At 37.6% G+C, this 17,210-nt stretch overlaps 1 protein-coding gene across 6 annotated transcripts in view; it reads right to left on the minus strand.

Annotated features, from left to right (window-relative positions):
- Positions 1-17,210, minus strand: part of LOC147400595 (uncharacterized) — a 62,939-nt gene that overhangs the window by 33,392 nt on the left and 12,337 nt on the right. For all 6 annotated transcript variants that reach the window (XM_086446336.1, XM_086446335.1, XM_086446338.1 and 3 more), the window contains exons 10-16: positions 15,966-16,033; positions 4,056-4,142; positions 3,810-3,962; positions 3,610-3,705; positions 3,378-3,437; positions 3,150-3,271; positions 2,943-3,030 (exon numbers count right to left, since the gene is read on the minus strand). In XM_086446336.1, coding sequence (XP_086302462.1) covers positions 2,943-3,030; positions 3,150-3,271; positions 3,378-3,437; positions 3,610-3,705; positions 3,810-3,962; positions 4,056-4,142; positions 15,966-16,033 — 674 coding nt within the window. The remainder of the gene's footprint in view (positions 1-2,942; positions 3,031-3,149; positions 3,272-3,377; positions 3,438-3,609; positions 3,706-3,809; positions 3,963-4,055; positions 4,143-15,965; positions 16,034-17,210) is intronic.

Consider the following 17,210-nt stretch of genomic DNA (forward strand, 5'->3'; position numbering starts at 1 on the left):
CTCCTCCATTGCAGGTTTACTCTCGACGTCCCCGTGATACTACCATCACTTCTATGTCCGACCAGCTCGCCTCCTCGCCTCCAGCTCCGCCTCCGTCTGTTCCCTGTGATGATCGTCCTATTGCCACTCGTAAGGGTAAGCGCACTTGTACTTATCCTATTTCAAATTATATATCTGATTCTGCACTATCACCCTCCTATCGGAGTTTTCTTGCTTCTGTTTCCACTGTTTCTCTTCCTACTACTGTTGCAGATGCTATTGCTCATCCTGAGTGGCGTGCAGCTATGATTGATGAGTTGACTGCTCTTGACAAGACTCATACTTGGGACATTGTTCCTCTTCCGCCTGGACGGAAAGTTGTGGGTTGTCGTTGGGTCTTCACTCTTAAGCATAATCCAGACGGTTCCATTGCTCGTTGTAAGGCCCGTCTAGTGGCCAAAGGTTATGCTCAGACTTATGGGATTGATTATCAAGAAACTTTTGCTCCGGTTGCCAAGATGACCACCATTCGTGTTCTCCTTTCTGTTGCTGCTATCCGCGGATGGCCTCTCTTTCAGTTAGATGTCAAGAATGCTTTTCTTAATGGTGATCTTCAAGAAGAAGTCTATATGGTCCAACCTCCTGGGTTTCTTCCTTCTGCTTCTCCTGCTCATGTTTGTCGTCTTCGCCGGTCTCTTTATGGTCTGAAACAGTCTCCTCGTGCTTGGTCTGAGCGCTTCACTAAGGCCATGCATCAGTTTGGTTTCCATCAGAGTTCTGCTGATCACACCTTGTTCTTGCGTCACTCCCAAGGCAAAATTGTTGCTCTGATTGTGTATGTGGATGATATTGTTCTTACTGGAGATGATGCCGATGGTCTTACTGAGGTCAAAACTTACTTAGGACGTCAATTTGAGATTAAGGACCTTGGCCATCTTCGCTATTTTCTGGGTATTGAGGTTGCCCGGTCCAAGTCTGGTATATTTATTTCTCAGCGTAAGTATGTTCTTGATTTACTCAGTACCTCTGGTCAGCTTGGATCTCGTCCAGCTGATACTCCTATTGAGCAGAATCACAGGTTGGCTGATTCTGAGGGGGAGTGTGTGTCAGATATTGGTCAATATCAGCGTCTTGTGGGAAAGTTGATCTACTTGTCTATGACTCGCCCTGACATTGCCTATGCTGTTAGTGTTGTAAGTCAGTTTATGCACTCGCCTCGAACATCTCATCTTGCTGCTGTTTATCGTATTCTTCGATACCTTAAGGGATGTCCTGGTCGAGGTATTTTATTCAACAATCATGGTCATCTTCGCATTGAGGCATGGACAGATGCAGATTATGCTGGTTCAGTGACTGATAGAAGGTCTACTTCTGGGTATTGTACTAAAGTTGGTGGTAACTTGGTAACTTGGCGTAGTAAGAAGCAGGATGTAGTTTCTCGGTCGAGTGCTGAGTCAGAATACAGAGCTATGGCACTTGGAGTATGTGAGTTGTTGTGGCTCAAAATCTTACTAGCTGATTTATGTCTTCCTGTGCCGGTCCCCTTCTTACTATATTGCGATAATAAATCGGCTATTAACATAGCTGCAAATCCGGTTCAGCATGACAGAACGAAGCACATAGAAGTTGATCGTCATTTCATTAGAGAAAAGATAGTTTCTGGACAGATTTGTACTCCCTTTGTTCCTACCTCTCAACAACTTGCTGATATTCTTACTAAAGGTGTTAGTAAAACTTCCTTTGAAGATGTCTTATCCAAGTTGGGCATTGTTGATATCCACGCACCAACTTGAGGGGGAGTGTTAAATAAGTAATTAGGGTTATTTTAGTCTTTTCCCTTTTCTATTTATCTTATGTAATTCTTATAGCCTAATTAGGGCTAATTAATCAACAACTTAATATTCTCTCTGTTTTTGAACTATATTCTATTTCAATTTTTTTAAATATAACAAGATATTGGTAAAATTTATTAAAAATAGCAAAATATTATAAATTACCAGTACAAAGGGCGTGTAAAATGCAAAATAATATTCATTCATAGTAGAAATTTAATACGATTGATAAGGTATCTATAAAATATCCTATTTTTTATGTATCATATGTATGTTAACACAAACTTATAAGCACATACTTACAATAATTCCTGTAAAAAAAATGTAATAATGTATCCTAAGCATATCATCACAAATTTATAAGCACATACTTACAATCATTCTTGTAGAAAAATGTAATAATGCGTGCATGTAGTACTTAATAGTTTGTTAATTTCACAAGGTATTCTACACATTAAGGTGTATGTAGTTAATATGACACAATTATTATCATTTCCATTTATAATGAATGGATTACGTACATAGAATGAAGCCACAATGATGCCAAGAAATATAGATATATACATCTTTACTATTATAATGGGCAGAATCCAAATGGTCAAACACCAAAATTTGAGTGGCCATAAATGCCCCCACTTTTAGATTTAAATTTAATGTAATCAGGACCATTTTGTTAAAAACCCAAGAAACTTGCAACCTATGAGCATATGTTGCATAGTTTTCAAACTTACAAAGTACCCTTTTTTACTACGTAATCTTCCAAAACCTTTAATCAACATTTTAAATTACAAATAAACCCCTTTGTCTATAAGAGTTTGGTATAAAATAACACATTTTCCAACACTCTTATGAAGCCAAGGTGGAGATGATGATCTCAACCAAAAATCTGCCCCTGCCTTAAAATGAATTACAAAAGGAAAAGAAATGGACCATCCATTTCAACATTAAATCTAATTTCACATTTGATGTTGTTAGAACCAGTTTTTTCAAAGGTGCAGAGTGAAGGTTATTAAAAAAGCCCTAAGGGTCAAGGAGTAAACATAAAAACAGTTGACATGAACGCCTCAAAATGAGGTGTCACAAGAACCTGAACTGAAGCTAAGAAATTGTGGCTATTTCCTATTGGAATACCTGGGTATGTAATCCACTGTCTGTAATATTTATCAACTGCAGAACACGTGCTGCAAGTTCTGCATCAATTATTTCTTGTGCTTCTGCACTGCAGAATATAAAAAATAATAATAATAAAACAAAACAAAAAGAAAAAAGCAAACCAAAATATTAAATATAAAACCCACTTGAAATGACTATGCTTCACATTAAAGGAAGTTTCCCTACCTACAACCAATACATTGTTTGATCTTAAGAATGGCAGCAATAATATGAATAATCCAAGCAAGTTTTGCTTCAATCATGGATAGTTCATTGATATCTCCACCGGTCTGGAGTCTTGATCTTTCCTAAAACCAAATTAATACACATGATGCAAAATAAATCATTTCCCCTATAAAAGTTCACTGATGTCTCAATCAAATGAGCAGAGCATAAAATATGATGAAAAGATACCGTATAGGTTTGGATAATAGGCTCTATTATCTTTATAATATACAGACTGCTGCTTTCATACTGCAACCCAAAAGAATAAACAAGAAAGATGAGATGAGATGAAGAAAATTGCATTGGTGAGAGATCCGGAACTCAAATTTTATGTGTGCTGGGGGGACAATTTTTCTAGCATAATCAATCCTAAATTATTTTTAAATTTGATGTTTTCCTAGGTCTATCTAAATGTTTGCACCTGGAATCTGCAAAGGTATGGAAAGCATTCTAGCTGATCTTGAAGAAGTTCAACATTGTCCAATGGGTTCTCCGAGAGGTCATCTGGAAATCCAGCCTGCAACAAATACACAGAAAAAGAAAAGAGTAGAATTTTCAGTTGCTCTAAGTGAAATCTCAATATGTCAATCTACAAATTGAAACAAATAAATGTCTGAGTACCTGCACAGAGTCAAATCTTGACGTGATAAAACCTTCGGTTATTTTAGGCACAAACTCATCCAGAAGACTCGGTGTCTCTCCCTTTAAATAAGGCACAGATGTCACCAATCTGGACCAAAGCCCTAAAAGGTAGTATACACTACTGCTGGCCCACTGACAAAGAGATGTCAGAACAAAATTAGTTTAGAATTTCACAGAAGGTTCTTCTAAATTATACTTAATAGGAAAGAAGAAAAACAAGTTAACCTGCCACGACTGCAGAGACTTAGATGTGAATTCTGCTACTAAACGTATCCAGTCACTATAGCCATCCACGTTCACAAGTTCTGACAACTATATTCCAGCAATTGCAATAACCATGAGTAACCATATGCTCAAGTCCGTACATGATTGAAATTGAAAGTAATTACGGACTAAATACATGAATGTTATCCCCTATGAATTTCTTCTACAACTTGCAGTAACCAAGGAACTTGTACAGTAACTTTTTTAATCGCATAATGCAGAAGAAAGACAAAAAACCACCACGAGGAGGATGACAAATGCTTTAGTAAGTGCAAATTGGATAACTATTCGACTAAGGAGAACATGGACTAAGTAGATCAGCCCAACAATTGATTTTTCACAATTTTATCCGTTACTTCTTTTATAGGTAGACAAAACTGTATAACAAAAAAGATGAAGGAAACCCTCGTTGTATGAGAGAACTAACAAAAATAGAGCTAGCGAGGCATTAATTGCACATAAAAATCTTGACAAGACTATCTGTAGGAGCCTCAATCCGGATTCGGATCAAATCCTTCTCACAGCCACTAGTTGGGTTTCAGAATCACCACCTAGTTTTAAAAACCAGGAATCGATGAATAACTCCAAATATGAATTCAGATCGGTCTTTGTAATGACCTGAAAATCCTAAAAATGTATCTCGAGGAAAGAATTTTAGATCCGTGCATTGATTTAAAAATATGGATTCTTAATTTTTAATATTTGAGGAAAATTAATTTCACCAATAGATTTAGAATGATCAAAAAACATATTTTAGCCTGTAAGCACGCCTAAATCTGAAGTAGATTGAAAAAGTTATCAAATCCTCAAGTTTCGCATTAGATATTTTTTCATGTAAATGACACTTTAGAGACGTAATTTGAGGAAACCGATCATACTATTAGATTCATGTCGAAAAATCACCCGAAATAAAGTATAAGTTTGTCCAATTCGGCATTCGAGAAAAACAATTTCCAAAATGACAAGTATGTCCCAACTTAAGTTATATAAATATATGAATTCTATTAGAAAAAAATCAGTTTTTTCTTATTCTCCTCTCCAAACAAATCTCAATCATTTTCCCTCAATATTTGAAACTCAGATCTACGCCAAACGAGAATGATCCAAGCTTAGCCGCAAGAAGGAAAGTTGTTCCTCTCGCCGAGGGTTACGCGTGGACACAAAGAAATCTAATTTCGCCGGAAGAAAAATTTGGAGATTGGCCGGAGGCGATTTTAAACTCCGTTTAACCGTTGAAAATAGCTTGAAGTAGGTTGCCTTCCCTTCTACCTTCTAGTTATGCGATAATTTCATAGAAAATCCATGTGATTGTCGATAAATCGATCGTTTCATTAAGTTTATATATATTTGAACGATTTGAATCATGTTGGCATGCTTATTTATGATTGGTTTTAATTCATTTGATGTAATATAAGCATTTTATAGTTGGTATAATATTTAGATCAATTTTGGTCGAATTTCGACCAAAAAAAAAAAAAAAATCAGCAATTCGGAAAAGTATCCGAATGTTGAGTTTGGTTCTAATTTTTTTTTTTTTGTTGCTTCCATATAGTATGTATACCCATTTCCTACCTTAATTTCATTAAAAACAGTTAACTATTACTTTAAGTTCTTTAATAAATAAATAAATAACCCGTTTTAAATTTCAACTTTGAAAAATCATTTTTTCAACACTTAGCCAAATTTTCACAGATTTCCAGCTTTTACGTCTTACGATTTTATCTTTGTTTTCGAGTCTTTCGACTAAACCAAAACCATCGAATGGAATTGGTTGATGCTATATGGATTTCGAATTACTTTAAAAGTGAAATTACTTTGATAGATATGTAGGAAATTAGATGATAGATTGATCGATTTAATTGATGGATGGATAGAGAGAACGTATGTTCTCGACTGATTGATGGGATAGTGCCTCCAGTTCTACGTAGTGGTCATGCCACATAAAACGTGATTGATAGATAGAGGGATGAGATGGTTGATGGATGGAAATGACAGATAACTGTCACTGGAGGGCACTACCAGACTTTGTTTGTATTTTCGATTAAAAGAAATGATATATTATATACAAAATAAACTATTTTGTTTACCAGTAAAGGTTTGTAGAAAACCCAAAAAGATTGACGCGTTGTTGTGTATCCGGAAGCGGTGAGTCAATCTAGGATAACACTAGATGTCATATGCTCTTCGGTAGTATGGAATACCTTAGAGCATATTATAGCTTATGAAATCTGGGAATTTCTCCTACTTATTTCCTGGGGAACGTTGTGTGTAAAGGCGGTCTCTATATAGTGTAGAGCTAGGCGGGGTTCACATGCATTGCCTCTTGATAGGCTTCGACGCGAGGGGTCTCCTGGGCTAGTTAGTGATCACTGTTAGTCTGTAGTCGTCAAACGGTTGACCTCACCGTTAGTTGAACTTAGTATTGGGTTCTTGGTCAACGGCCAGTCTGAGCCGGATAAATGGTCATCCAACTGTGGTATGGTAGACCGGCCACAAAATCATATTATAACGATAGGATTCCACATTGGAGGTTAAGTTTGGAATATCGTATTGCCATAGCCAAGGCGGTTATATCGGCGTGTTCCTCTGCTCTCTTATCGATTACACCGTCGTGTTCTTATTATATATCTTTTCCTTATTTTGTAATGATTGATAGATGTTTTCATTTAAAAGATGCATATGCTACTTTAAATGATTGAAAATGATAGATTAAAAGTTATTATAACTGTTTACTGAGTATGCTTAGACATTTATCGTATGTTACATTATGAAAACTTGCATCATTTAATTGTTCTGATGATTACTTGTGCATGTATGACTCGCTGTTAGAACGGTGTTCATCTTGCTGAGTAACATTCCCTTGTTACTCACCCTATCATTCACATTTCAGATTATTCAGCTCTTGAGGAGCCGTTATTTGAGGAGTCTTTTGAGGAGGTCCCAGAAGAGGAGCAGATTGATGTCTTACCGTCACCGTGTCTTTGAAGATTAGTAGAGGATCCTAGCGGTTTTTGCTTGTAGATAAAAAACATGTTAGTTTAGAAATTTTTAACCTGATGTATTATGAGATTAAGGATCTTGACTTATATTAGTGTTTGTCGATTTCTTTCGCTTACTCTAGACTCTTGTATAGATGTTAGTTAAATGTTTATTCCGCTGCGTATATTTTCTTTCCATAAGTATTATTATTTGTGAATGTTCTATCAGGTTGTGTGATTGATTACCTCACACCTCGAGATTCTGACTGATGAATCGTAGGGATTCGTGTTGGGATTTCGGGGCGTGACAATCTTAGTCTAAGTCTATGGTCCGAGGTGTTAGAGAATAAGGTGCATCGTATTAAAATCCATGAGATACATTGTATTACTGTCGACAATATATCTCATCTCAAATAGAAAATACTAACTGATATATTTTAAATATATCATTCTCCACTTGTGGTAAGATACTCACTATGATATAATGCATCTCATGCATCTTAATATGATGCATCGTATTCTCTAAACGGGGGGAAGGTTATGAGATCCGTGAAGGCTCTGGGAACACTGCTCATCATTGGAAAATCACCGCAACGGGGTGACAAGTTTGGCAAGTGCAAAATGAGGTGTCTACACTATCAAAGCCCCACTATTCTTTCAAACCATCTAAAAAGTAAAACCTCAAATTGGAGGCCTTTAATATCTTTGAAGATGGAAGACCAACTATTGAACTCTCACTTTAATTTTCAAAATGACTGAATCTAGCATCCTAAACTTGATCTCGAGGAAACAAGTTTGATTGGAACCTCTTGTTTTGAACTTGTCATAAACAATCTACAAGCATCACAAATTGGGGATCTCCATTGATCTTTTTTTTTTTCTTTTGATAAGTCAAAGATCTTTATTAATAGCACAGTCGAGGTGACCATGTCTTTTGTCTTTCCATTTATTAGTCTTTGTAATTCCACTTTAAAGCCCAATTAGGATTAATCAAATAATCAACTTTTCTCTCCATTGTTTTTCACTTGGTATCAAAGCCTAGGCTCCATCGTCCCCTCCCTCTCTCCCATCCTTTCCTCCTTGCTGCAACCTCATAGTCCTCTTCATCCTTAAACCTATCGTCAACAGCTCTCGACTTCAATAACTAGATCACCCCTACAGGGGTTGTTTGCTCCACACCCTAATCACATCATGTGATAGGGCCTTGAGATCTTCTTGAAGCCTTATGGCAGCAGTGTAGACATCCCTAATCGCATCAATAGGCTATTTATTGGGTTGCAGCAACTGCAATTGGGTGTTTAGTAAGCTGCGGCAACAGTAGGTGAATGTCTGGTAGGCTACGGCAACAACAGGTGATGTTTAGTGGGCAGCGGCAACAGCTGTTTAGAAGGCTGCAGCAACAACAGTTGCTATTTTTTTTTGACTGTCAGGCCATTGTTAGTAGGGTACAACAACAGCAAGCTGTTGTTTGGGAAGTTCTGGGGCACGTGACAGCCACTGGACCCCTGGTTAAGGCCTACGACAATGGCAGAATCCTCGGTGTCTTACGATCAAGTTGATGGCTGTTCGGGTCACCTACTACAGTGTTTAATCATCTTCCACGCCTCTTACGATCATGTATTACCACCTTTAGGGTGCTGCAATCAGTTTCTTTTTTAACTCTCTTCAAACCAAAGCACATCTACTCTTTGATGGCCTCTGAAACGTCTTCTTCCTCGATCACTAGTAATAGTAATGGATCGGGTGGTCTTCCCTCTAATTCGACCGACTTTCCAAGCATTCAAATTACCACCATGAAATTAGATGGTCCCAATTATCTTTTTTGGGCAAGATCGGTTGAAATGTTCATTGGTGGAAAAAGAAATATCAGTTACCTCACAGGGGTGGATAAACAACCTGCACCGACCAACCCTAATTACTCCAACTGGTTTGCTAATGATTCTACGGTTCGTTCTTGGTTAGTTACATCTATGCAACCACATATTGCGACGGGTTTTATATTCTCCACGACAGCAAAACAGATATGAGATTCCGCAAAGAGTATTTACTCGCAACATCAAAACAATGTCCGCATTTTTAAAATAGAGCTACGTGCTCGATGGGAAGAGTTGACCTTCTATTTCTCATCCTATGTGTGGAAGGACCTTTCGGATAATGGATTATATGCGTCGATTCTCGATAAGAATCGAGTCTTTCAATTTCTAGCCGGTCTCCGGGATGAGTTTGAGTATGCGAGAGTTCATTTATTGGTTATGGATCCATTTCCGTCCTTACAGACTGCGTATTCTTATCTATTGGCTGATGAGATTCGTCGCATAGTTGCCCTACCTCATTCTTCAGGAGACCATTCTACCATGCTTACTCGCCTACCTTCTCCACAGCCTCCCAGTGGGTCTCTGCCTACACGTCAACGGCACAAGTGTGATCATTGTGGAAAGTTGGGTCATGTAAAGGCCCATTGTTATGCGCTTCATGTGCATCCTAATTAGCAACGTCAACAGTCTCAACTATTTTTAGTTGTCTCAACCGACTATTGATCTAGCACCTCCTTCAACTACTACCTCCTCTTCGGATTCGGTATCTATCCCAAGCCAAGCTTGACAAGTTCAAGAAATTCTTCAGTCAGATGGAGGCTTCATCTCAGCCAGTCTCTACTTTCACTCACTCAGGTACCGTTGCATCTGCATACAGTATTTCCACCATTTCCTCACCATGGATCATTGATTCTGATGCCTCAGATAATATGACCGGTACGTCCTTCCTACTCCAAACCTATAATGTTTATTCTGGTCATCGCAATGTTTGCCTTGCTGATGGTTCTTTGTCCTCTATAGCTGGTCAAGGTTAATTTTCTGTTACACCTTCTTTATCATTAATTAATACACTGCATGTTCCTCAACTTACTACTAATCTCATATCTGTTAGTAGCATTACCAAAAATTTGAATTGCAGTGTAACTTTTTATCCCTTTCATTGTGTCTTTCAGGATCTGGGGTCGAAGAAAACGATTGGCATTGGACGTGAAATGAATGGCTTGTATATCTTGGATGCACCCGGTTCACCTAGCACTCATTCTATTTCTCAGCTTAGTAGTAGTAGTAGTCAGTCTAATAAGGCTTTTGTAATGCGTTAGCACTTACGTTTAAGCCATATTTCTTTTGGATATTTGAAACACATGTTCCCCGATTTATTTCATAATAATAATTTACTTGATTTTTCATGTGAAACTTGTCAATTAGCTAAACATGTGCGTTCTCATTATCCTATTAGTACGAATACTATTGCACCTGCTATGTTTGACCTAATTCACTCTGATGTGGGGTCTTTCCCCCGTTACATCCACTCTCAGTTTTCGCTATTTTGTTTTGTTTATCGATGACCACAGTCGCATTACTTGGGTCTATCTTATGAAACACAAGAGTGAAGTATACGAAATCTTCAAGAAATTTCTTACAATGATTCATACCCAGTTTGGTCGTACCATTAGGACATTCCGTTTTGATCATGGTACTGAGTACACTTATAGTGAGGTTTTGAAACTTTGTTTAGATCTGGCATTGAGCACCAAATGTCCAATGTTAAAAATCCTCAACAAAATAGTCAATCCGAAAAGAAAAATCGCCATATTCTGGCGATGCAATTCTTACTATTGTTTATATTATTAATCGGACTCCTTCCCGGGTTCTTCAGTTTGCCACACCCTTCTCTAAGTTCCATCCGGATAGCTCTTTGTTTCCACTTCCACTACGCGTGTTTGGGTGCGTCTGTTTTGTTCAAATTCTTGAACAAACTCGTACTAAACTTGACCCAAAGGCCGTTAAATGTTTTTTTTTTTTGGTTATTCCTCTACACAGAAAGAATACCGCTGTTAACATCCTCCTTCTTGAAGGCATTTCATTTCTCGGGATGTTTCCTTCTTTGAACATACCTCATACTACAATAGGTCAGTTGATATTCAGTCCGAGTGGTTTCCTCTAGATTCCCCTAATGATGATACCTCTCCCTTGTTATTTCCTCTTCTCATGCCTGTTCCTCCTTCTCCACCCCATGTCAGCTTGTCACCTCCTTCTTTGCAGGTTTACTCTCGACAACCACGCAATGCAACCATCACTTCTATGCTAGACCAGCGCGCTTCCTCGCCTCCAGCTCTGCTTCCTACTGTTCCTTGTGATGATCGTCTTATTGCCACTCGCAATGGTAAGCGCACTTGTAGTTATACTATTTCTAATTATATATCTGATTCTGCCTTCTCACCCTCCTATCGGAGCTTTCTTGCTTCTGTTTCGGCTGTTTCTCCTCCTAATGCTATTGCCCATCTTGAGTGGCGAGCCGCTATGATTGATGGGTTGAATGCTCTTGAAAAGACTCAGACTTGGGAACTTGTTCCTCTTCCGCCTGGAAAGAAGGCTATGGGATATCGTTAGATTTTCACCCTTAAGTATAATCCCGATGGTACTATTGCTCGTTATAAGGCTCGTCTGGTGGCAAAGAGCTATGCTCAAACTTATGGGATTGATTATCAGGAGACATTCGCTCCAGTTGCCAAGATGACCACCATTTGAGTTCTTTTTTATATTGCCGCAATCAGAGGGTGGCCCCTCTTTCAGTTAGATGTCAAGAATGCATTTCCCAATGGTGATCTTCAAGAAGAAGTCTATATGGTCCAACCTCTTGATTTTCTCACACCTGCTTCTCTTACACGTGTTTGTCGTCTTCGTCGCTCTCTCTATGGACTGAAGCAGTCTCATCACGCATGGTCTGAACGCATTACTAAGGCAATGCATCAATTTGGTTTCCATCAAAGTTCTGTTGATCATACTATTTTCTTGCGACACTCTAAGGAGAAAACTATCGCTCTAATTGTTTATGTGGATGATATTGTCATTATTGGAGATAATAGTGCTGGCATTACCGAGGTCAAATCCTACTTAGGATGTCAGTTTGAAATTAAGGACCTTGGCCATCTTCGCTATTTTTTGGGTATTGAAGTTGCACGGTCCCACTCCGGTATATTTATCTCTCAGCGTATATATGTCATTGATTTACTCCGTGACTCTGGTCAGCTTGGTTCTCGTCTAGTTGATATTCCTATTGAGCAGAATCACAGGTTGGCTGATTTTGAAGGGGAGTGTTTGTCAAATATTGACCAGTATCAGCGTCTTGTGGGAAAATTGATCTACTTGTCTATGACTCGCCCCTATATTGCCTATGTTGTTAGTATTGTAAGTCAGTTTATGCACTCGCCTCGAATGTCTCATCTTACTGTTGTCTATCGCATTCTTAAATATCTTAAGAGATATCCTGGTCGAGGTATTTTGTTTAGTAATCATGGTCATCGTCGCATTGAGGCGTAGACAGATGCCGATTATGCTGGGTCAGTTATTGATAGACGATCTACTTCGGGGTACTATATTAATGTTGGTGGTAACTTGGTAACTTGGCATAGTAAAAAGCAGGATGTGATTTCTCGATCCAATGCTAAGTCAGAGTACAGAGCTATGGCACTTGGAGTGTGTAAGTTGTTGTGGCTCAAGACCTTAATAGTTGACTTGCGTCTTCCCGTAACAGTCCATTTTTCACTATATTGTAATAATAAATCAACCATTAACATAGCAACAAATCCAGTTCAGCATGACAGAACGAAGCATATCGAAGTTGATCGACATTTCATTAGAGAGAAGATTGTTTCTGGGCAGATTTGTACTCCGTTTGTTTCAACATCTCAGCAACTCGCCGATATTCTTACTAAAGGTGTTAGCAAAACCGCCTTTGAAGGTGTCTTATCCAAGTTGGGTGTTGTTGATATCCATCCACCAACTTGAGGGGGAGTGTTGAATAATTCTAGTTTATTAGATTTTTTAGTCTTTTGTCCTTTTTTGTCTTTTCCATTTATTAGTCTTTGTAATACCACTTTAAAGCCCAATTAGGGTTAATCAAAGAATCAACTTTTCTCTCCATTGTTTTTCACTGAAAGACAAAAACAAAACGACACAACAAAGCCAAACTAAACAACAATGTTACACACCCAATCCCACTTGGTTAAAAAGTCCTCAAAGAAAACCCCCTTAGACTCATCAAAATCTTTACTCCACGAGAAAATAGAACCCAAGATAGCCAAAATGATGCCTTGGAACGACAATCCCTTCCCCTCAAAAGTTCTAAATTTCCTCTCCTTCCAAATTTCCCAACAAATTGCAAAAGGGGTAACGCTCCACAATTTCCTCTTAAACGCCAATAAACTCAACCCCATTGAAAGCCATTCCTCCACTAAATCCGATACGGATCTCAAAGCACACCACACCACACCACCCCACCCCAACCCCTAAAAGCCTATGAAAGTAATGTCAACTATTGGTTGCCACCTTACAATGTAAGAGTAAATGATCCAACTAACTCACCATTCTCCTTGCACATTCCACAGTAATTCACTGAGATGACCCCTTTCTTCATAACATTATCCAAGGTCAAGGTCTTGCCTAAGGACGCAACATCTTTTATGGAAAGCCTACCTACAATGAGACCTATAAAAAAAGGCTATCTACAATGAGAAGATAGTAGGCCTTAGAACCATAGCACAATTGGTTGATGAAGTGCAACCTCAACTTTGAGGTCATGAGTTCAGGTACAAAATACCCAAAAGAAAAATATAATGAGATAGTTGGAGAAGACTAGGTTGACCACTATTCAATGATGGTACCATCTATAATGAAAGTGAGGTCAAAGAACTTCTAATGATGTTGAAAACTATTGAAATTTTTAAAGAGTTGCTTCGATTAAAGATAAAAGGCTATTGTTAACTTGATGTCTTTCAATTGTTTGAGACATTGCCGTAGTGAAAGTTTGGTGGTAGAATGAGTTATGTAGGTAGGGCTTAAAATGGTACTGCTTTCTATCCGAAATTTGAGTGATCGAAATCAGAATTTAGAGGGTTTGGTTTCATCAAGTATATCAGATTAATATATGGTTCGGAAATGGGTTGATGTTCCTTGACCCGAGTCAGATACGGTTCTATCCCTATATCCTCCAAGATCTGAATGATATATTACTTTGCAAGTTGTATTGTTATATTTTTTAAGTCATCTTTCATCAACCAACAACGGTTGGGTGTAGTGGTCAAGGCCTCTTTTCAAAATGGAGAGGTCTTGAGTATAAGTCACCATTTAGTCACATTTTAGCAATTTTATTTGAAATAATCTTAAATGATTTAACATTATCCGACCCGAATCAATTAATTCAGTCGGATCGAATCCAAGTATGGTTTTAATGAAAGTAAAATGGTTCAGATATGGTCTTAGCTAGTATGATCTGAGTCGGATTCGGATATGGAAATTGACACACTCATAATCAACCCAAACCCAACCCGTGTTTAAGCCTTATATGTAGGTGGTGAATTAATGCACGATGATAATAGTCAATATGAAGATGACATGTTTAGCTATTTGGTTTATAGAACTATAGAAGTACATATGAGCATGGTTTAAAATCTTGTTTCGATCCAGTGTTCAGTTTTTTCAAAAATCAAAACAATCCCGAAATGAAACATTCGATACATTGAAATAATGTTTTAAAAAAAATCTTTTACATGAGACTGTGGTCAAGGGGTATATTATCAATTTGAAACATAGAGGTATCTCAAACATTTATGAAACATTGAGTATGCTATCCATAAAAAAAAACCTAGTCTTTCATAGAAGACCAAGGGCAGGTTGTTCGATTAAAACCAAACCCAACTTTAAATTTTTAAGATTAAAAACCTAGAAAACGAAAAAGAAGAAGGAGAGGGAGCTCCGACATTGGCACACATTCGGTGGCGACATCAACCAGGTACCTCTCTCTCTCTCTCTCTCTCCCTCTCCCTCTCCCTCTCTCCCCCCCCCCCCCCTGTTTTTCCTCTTTCTCTCCCTGTCCCTCTTTGTTTTTCTCCCTAGATCTCCCTTGAAGATCTGTAGAGCAAGAAAAAATCAAAAGAAAATTATCGAAATCTTGTTTGTTTCGAGTAGGGTGTTATTTCGTCCCGGCCAGGTAAAATTCCAAAACGTTTCGTACGAAATGAGACAAAATTTTAAACCATGCATATGAGTACATGTTCCGAAGGATCTCAAACACATCATCATGCATGTCTATAAAATAGACAACTCAAGAATATGATACCAATCCAAACACGAAAAAGAGAAAACTCAAAGAACATAAACCTTGGATGGTAGTTGTTTTGCATCAACAACCACCAGAGAAAAGCCAAAGGAGAGAAGATAAAGATATGAGGAAATAAACTTGAGGAAAATATTTCTTCACTAGGCGACAATGATAAAGTCTCTTTTTAAGAGGCATTACTTTTGGTCAAGTATATAACTGAAAAGCAGCCAGACGTGTTGGAAGGTTCTTTCTTCAAGACTTATGACAGCTATCACATGACTTTTCTCAGGATTCACATATTTCAATCCCTAAGCTGTGTTTGAAATCTAACAATAGGATTAATGACATGATTTAAGTCTAGTTTGGTGATCATGAAAAAAAATATTTAGGTTACTTTCGATAAATGGCTGGGATTTGTTATTAAAGTCGTAAATTAGTTTTTTATTATTAGAACTTAGGTTAGTGTTTATTATTGTACTTAATTAAACATAGTTGTTAATAAAGCTTTGCGAAAGAGAATTTAGATCACTGGATGAATATTTGTTCATGTTTTTTAGCTCCTTTTTGGCATTGGTTGCCTGATAGAGCTTCCTAGGCATTTTCACCCTAAGAAAATTGTAGTAGTGAATCTAGTCGAATTCCATCTGCGTCAAAATTACAATCTACTCATATAAATATGAAGCACCAATGAATATCCACAGCACAACGTAAAAGGTATAAATCATGAATTAGGAAAAAGATATACAAGGACAACAGGTACCTGATAATTCACTTTGAAGCGCCCAAGGAGACGGCAATACTCATGGTAATTATCGTGATCAGCAAGACCTAAAGTCCCAGTCAAATAAATAAGAACCAAAACAAAAGAGAGAACAATATAAGAAAAAGGCAAAAGCACCCAAAGAAGCAGTGATATAATTTACTCTCTTTTTTAATTTGGAATATACTCTTTCATACTTCCATTACAAGGGAACTTTCAAATGTCGCTACAAATAACAATAAACTTCCCACACAATATTGTGACTGAGGCATTGGGAGGAATGCTACCTAAGGCAGTTGCAAATGGAGATTTAGTAGGGTTCAAGGTCGGTCAGAATAGTTAAATGGTGTCTCATATTCAGTTTGGAATTATTCTGGGCTGTACACTGCTATTTCAACTTGGATTGATGTTGTAACTTGTGCACTAAGATTTTATCTTTTTCCAAAAAGAGTTATGTGGAAAGACCAAAAAAAAAACTAAGTATACCCGAAGTCTCAAAACAGATATCCCTCAAACAAATAGATATTGGATGAGTATCAAGTATGGGGAGGGTTATTTGTACAGAGTTTTTTATACACGACTATGTACGGTCACATGGATATGACTTTAAAGCTGATTTTTGGAAAGGATATCTTCTCACCATGGAGATATCTCCACAAATAATCAGGCCATTCTGAAACTTCTAGCACTACAAACTGTTAGTTCAAATCTATGCTTTTTTATAAATAAATTTATTCAAGAAAAAAAAAAAGAGTATGATCACAGATGAGCTCAGGAAGGTCTACCTCAAGGAAGAACCCAAAAAACAGAAGGAAACAAATCTATGTTGAAATGGATGGACCAGAAGTTCAAAATTTCAATCCAAATTTGAAGGTAAGATTTGTTAGATTTATGGATTCTCACCAAGAAATAGCACTTGACTCATCTCCATGTGTGTCCCACAAACACAAGTATAAACAACCTTGTGCGCGCATGCGAATAAGATTTTTTTATAAGTATAAATTTATTCACACAAGAAACAAGTCCAACAGTCAGTCAAGATCACCAACCAAAAAAAAGCAAAAAACAACGAATTACATAGTATAGAGTCCCAACAAAAAACAAAATCCTCAAAGAATACACCCTTAAATTCCATGCATAACTTGCACCAAAAGAACAACAGCCCCATAATACTCAAGATAACCTCTTGATCCAAAGAAACTACCCCTTTGAAGAACCTCCTATTTCTTTCCAACCATAAGCCCC

This window comes from Akebia trifoliata, chromosome 6 (genome assembly GCF_017979445.1).
Source record: "Akebia trifoliata isolate Shusen 1 chromosome 6, ASM1797944v1, whole genome shotgun sequence".
NCBI lineage: Eukaryota > Viridiplantae > Streptophyta > Magnoliopsida > Ranunculales > Lardizabalaceae > Akebia > Akebia trifoliata.